At 32.6% G+C, this 5,378-nt stretch overlaps 1 protein-coding gene across 1 annotated transcript; it reads right to left on the reverse strand.

Moving 5' to 3' along the window:
* Positions 1 to 278: 278 nt before the first annotated feature.
* On the reverse strand, positions 279 to 1,778 carry LOC133188715 (zinc finger MYM-type protein 3-like). The gene is made up of 3 exons (XM_061324213.1): positions 1,253 to 1,778; positions 943 to 1,164; positions 279 to 847 (listed from the first exon to the last, which is right to left on the reverse strand). The coding sequence occupies exons 1-3, from the start codon at positions 1,776 to 1,778 to the stop codon at positions 279 to 281; spliced, it is 1,317 nt and encodes a 438-aa protein (XP_061180197.1).
* Between the last annotated feature and the right edge of the window lie 3,600 nt (positions 1,779 to 5,378).

Here is a 5,378-nt window from a genome sequence, read left to right on the forward strand (position 1 = left end):
GGCCGAAGATTTTGCCATGTACATGTAATGTTGTTTTTATTATATATTAGAAAATTTCAAAATTTGCCCATAATTAAAACAGATATGCATTTCTTATCTGTTTTTGTTGTATATCTGTTTTTAAAATACTTCAAGTTTAATGGCCAATAAAAATTAAAGTAATAATAACTACATAATGTTGACAACATATTTAATGAAGTAAAAATTAAATTAACAACATTAACAGTAAGACAGGACATTGCTTCAACTCTTCTCTGTGAAGTTTGTTTGTTTTCAGTTTACTCTTTACAGAAATTGATTGTTACATTTCCATTAATGGTGGAACTGGTGAATAAGCCTTTTGCAGACATATTGTTAATAATATCATTATTGAATTCATAGTTCCCAATTTGTTGGAGAACATTTTCAAGCCCACCAAGATCATCGTTCACTTCCTCTGCTGCATCCGTTGTTTTTCCCTTGGAAAAGTTGCTCAGTAGATCTGACATACCTTTTTGTTGGTTGATAGATGCAGTGCTGTAGTTGTTTATTGAGGCAATATTTTTATGGCCAGAATGTTGCTGCACTAGAGTTGGCGGAATCCCTGCGTGTACAAGTGTTGTAATAGCGGTTTTCCTTACGCTGTGATTTACCTTTCGGCCTTGTATACCAGCTCCCTCACACATCAACTTTATTATGTTTCCTAGAGTGTTTTTACCCATGGATTCATTGGGTTGTGACATATACCACGAATCCCCAGTCGGTTTCCTATTTATGCCAATGTAGAAAGGTGAATCTTCAGTTAGCATTTTGTCGGGCCTTTTTCTCTTGTACAATAAATACATCTTCACTGGGCATCTTGGATTACCTTAAAAATTGATTTCAGTGTTCAATTCTTACTACTAATTCATCATTTACAAGTATATAAAAAATCAGAATAAGACATGCAAAATGGGGGCCTACCTTTTTCTTCAAACATTTTTGGTGCAAATGCTCTTGTTTCACCAGTCACTCCTGTGCGGGTTTTTGTTGCTCTTTCAGAAAGCTCTAAGAACTTTTCAACTGTCGATGTTTCCTTTAATTCAATATCTCCCCATCTAAGATTGACGTGTTCTGTTCTGGACCGCATTCCAAAGTACATTGAATTGTTAAGATACACCGTATTGCTCAAGGCTTTCGGGTTCGCTATGAAACAAAACGCATGAGTTATGTTTCTTGAAAGGGTTTTCCTATTCTAAAAATAGAAAAGACGAACAGAAAAAAAGTTACATACCTCCATCAAGAAAATTGTTGGAATACAGGATGTCTATTTCATTCTGAGTTAGAGGATCTGCTCTTCTATCCTTGTTCCTTTTTCCTTGTTGTCGCAGTAGTTTCCTTTTCGATAGTAGAACATCCCGGGAATGTTTAAACTCTCTGTCTTCGATGATGTTTAGATTAGAACCCTTCTCTGCTAAAAAACGATTGATGCTACACTGGATGGATTTTAAAGTATTAGGCTCATATTGTTCGCCATTCTGCTTGGTGACTGTCATAAAAAATTGGGCCAAATAGGTATTTAACTCCGCCGCAGGAATATCGCAAATGTCTCGATTTCTATTTTTGCTTCGTAACCAGGTTAGGATCTTGTTTACGTCTGTGGATGTTTTCCGTACTGTATTTGGGTTCCGCATATTCATGACAAAGTTCTCTGTTGAATTTTCTGATTCTATCAGTTCATCTAGTTCCCCAATGCTCCTTGCTAACGATTCTAAAACTCTGTCCCCCATTTCAATCTCTCTTGGTGTTCGTTTGTCCATTGTTTACTTAACTATCGTCTGCTCCCAGGCGGAAAAGATCCGAAATACTCCGAATGAAAAATACAAAGATGTTCCGGAAAGGTGTATTACAGGGTGTGATAAAGGGTGAAATAAAGGGTGCTGATACAGGGTGTGTATTAAAGGCCGCGTGCCTGTGTTCATATCAGGGATGCAAAAATCCTGTCTTATATAACAAATATATAATAATAAAATATTTTATTTTAAGATATGGAAAATTATACTTATCGTTTTCAGTATATATGGTAAATATTATTCTAACAACAAATTGTGACTCACCAATATGATTTTAAACAGTGACATTCAGAACATATTCAACAAAGTACAAGGAAATTCCATAGCATTTCATGAAGAAATTTGTAAATTCCTTCAAATAGAAAAGGAACTAATTAATCCAAAAAGCCTACACACCAAAGCTAAGCACACTGTAAATGAAATTAAAAAACTTAGTAAATTTGCCAACAAGGAAAAGTATTTACAAAAATTAAAATCAGAATTCATTTTGCCATCTCTCAAAAGAAAAGAAATCGATAATGTTCAACAGTAAAATTAAAAAAGAGATTGATTCCGATTCCTGTGCTGGTTGTGACTAGCTGCGTACAGGTAAAAAGAAATTATCAAAAAAGGTCAGAAATACTAAAGTAAAGGTACTGAATCAAAAATTAAAAAGAAACAAACTTACTATTCAAAGATTGCAGGCCACTATCAGCAGCCTCCGAGTTAAATTAAAAGAGAATGTGTCTTCCAAAGATAAATTTGAAAAGAAGAATAAGTACATCTACTATTGGCACCTAGTGTAACACATTGAAATCATATATAAATGATCTGAAAGAAGAAATTGAAAATTTATATTCAAGTTTGGAAGATCAGGCTTCTGAAGACAATGAAAAGCAGAATACATTACATTTAAGAAACCCCCAATGTAGAGGCAATCCCTATGATTTTAAATTGAGAAAAATTTTGTATGAATTTAGAAGTCGGAATATTCCGGTCCAACACATAAATCCGATTATTAAAGAAGTTTTAAGTCTTGTTGATATGAACATAGAAGAGTTGCCACATCCATCAACAGCTGCAAAGCTAAGTGAGCTAGGCATTTTAAGTCGTAGTCATATTATTTCTCAAATAAAAAATTTAGATAACGATTCATAGGGATGCTACTACCAAAAAAGGAAGGCATTATTATGGAGTGGAAATTTCTACAAATGACAAAACTTTTACAGCTGGGTTGAGGGAGGTGGTAGATGGCAAAGCAGAAACTTATGTTAGTTGTGTTAAAGAAATTTTTACTGATGCTTGTCATGATTCTGAAATTGACACTTTTAATATAATGTCAAATGTTTCTAATTTTATGACAGATAGGAGTGCTACAGAACAAAAGGTCAATAATATATTGGAGGATGAAAAAAAGTGCATTTCCAATAATGATACTGTTATAAATTCTTTTAAATGCTCAGTACATCCCCTTTTGCAATTTTCAGATGTTTGTGAAAAAGAGATTTGTAGATTAGAAAAAGATTTTAAAATCAAATTTGATATAAATAAGAATGAGAGTGCAACCCTGTGTTTGTTGCGCTCCGTTTCAAAGTTGTTTTTTAAAGATGGATGTGGTGACCCAGTACATGCTCCAACACATTTGAAAGATAAATTAAATTTTTCAACGGTACCAATTATGAATTGTAGGAGAAACAGATTTAATACACTGTTTTATAATGCAGCAGGAACTTTTTATTATCATTAGCAACTTTTACAGTGCTTGAAAGGATCAAAGAGTTCTTTAAATTTTACTCAAAGTTATATTTGTACAGCTCTTGCAGATAGCAGTATTTTATGTATTGTACGTGCATTAGGAATTCTGAATGTACTTTTTACCAAACCATATTGGAATTCTGCAGAAGTTTCGAATTCTGCAATTGAAATGGGGAGTGTCTACAGAAGAGTTGTCGACTTTCTTGACACGTGTCTCCAGAATCCTGATCTTCTTTTACATAATAAAATATCCTTGTTCTGTGGACCATCTCTTTATAATGAGGTTTCCTCGTATCTTTTTTACCACATGTAAATGATGACGCTACGTCTCATGTTTTAGAGTGTCTCTGTGTTGTTTTAAAAGATAAATGTGTCCAACTTTTTAGGGATTTTTTAATTGGTGGTAAATTTTATGATCCACCAAAAGATATTCTTTTAAACAGCCAATCATGTCCACCAAACAGTATTAATGTAGAAAGACTTATGGCTAAATTAGATGCCAGTCTTGTCAAAGCCTCTAACTACAATGTTAATACAATGGAAGGCATCATCATGTTCAAAAATAATAAAACTCCTGAATGGCTTAATTCAAAATCTCAAGAAGAACATTAATAACAAAAGCCAGGAAAAGAAATAAAAAGGTTTTAATAGAGGTGAAGGAAAGAAAATCTAATTTATTCAAGAAACATCTACAATAAGAGAGAGAGAAAAATGCATATTTATGAAAAACCAGAAGAAAGAAGAACAACTAAATTGTGCTATTGAAAAAATTAATTCTCATGGTCTATGGAGTGAAAGGAATCGGGTTCAAAAAGAATTAGAAAAACTTCCTACTAAAAAAGAAAAGTTGTCTGCCAGGAAAGAGCAAATTAATTTATTAAAAACTGTTTTTGTTGTAAATCCTTCAGACAAACATCAAACATACTTCAGTAAAAATTAAAAAAAAAATCATGAACTGGAAACTCTTACCACTAATTTCCTCACTTTAATGGAAAAAACTATTACAAGAACTTCTGAATCTGTGAAGGAGACAACCCTTAAACCTCTGGAAATGATAGGGAAACATTTTAAACACAAGTGGACAGACCAGGGTCAGGACACCCTGTGGGAAGGAAAAATTGTTTCCTACAAGGATGGAATATTAAAAGTACATATATGTGAATATATTTTGTGTTTTTCCCACTTTCCATTTAATATTGTCCTATAACAATATTTTAAATTAAAGTATTAAGTTTTTTTGTATGGGGACCATAACAGCATCTTTTCTTGCATTCTTTTCTACAAAAAAGGTGCTTGGTGATTATAATACAATTATATTTTACATTAATTATTAATTAATTTAAGTATCTGTGATCAAAGTTTGTCTGGAATATGCATATTTCTAAATATGTATGTACCTGTATGTCTGTTGTAAAGTAGACAGTATTATAAACAAAGTTTACGACGGATTAGGTAGAAATAATCATCATGCCCATCTGTCTGATTGTATGAGCAGTTTCTTATATACGAACTATAAAATCATAATGAGAAAACATTACAAGCTCTTACTTGACATATAATAAAAAAGATTTATGTCAGTGGCTACTACCTTAATAGTACTTTCCAAGGTGAGCGAGTGGTTCAGTGTCCTTTGTTAATGCATATTAATTAAATATAATGCAATTAATGTTAAAACATTAAGTGTTGCACTGAATCACTGTCCTGTTCATGTGCACCTCATATTTGCATTAACCATTCTGTGTGCTTATATAGTGTAAATTTACTTTGTTTTCATTGATCATCACATTAAATTGAATTTCTGTTGTGCATTAAATTGTGCAAGTTTAAATGTGC

The sequence above is a fragment of the Saccostrea echinata genome, unplaced genomic scaffold, assembly GCF_033153115.1.
Source record: "Saccostrea echinata isolate AGI-Se365-2 ecotype Australia unplaced genomic scaffold, CSIRO_AGI_Sech_v1 ptg000016l, whole genome shotgun sequence".
NCBI lineage: Eukaryota > Metazoa > Mollusca > Bivalvia > Ostreida > Ostreidae > Saccostrea > Saccostrea echinata.

Excerpts from the sequence above, each read along its gene's own strand:
- LOC133188715 (XM_061324213.1), bottom strand. The coding sequence starts at position 1,778 with ATGGACAAACGAACACCAAGAGAGATTGAAATGGGGGACAGAGTTTTA. Across the intron at positions 1,165-1,252 it reads CAACAATTTTCTTGATGGAG|CGAACCCGAAAGCCTTGAGC; the intron begins GTATGTAACTTT and ends TTTGTTTCATAG. Across the intron at positions 848-942 it reads AAAAATGTTTGAAGAAAAAG|GTAATCCAAGATGCCCAGTG; the intron begins GTAGGCCCCCAT and ends TCAATTTTTAAG.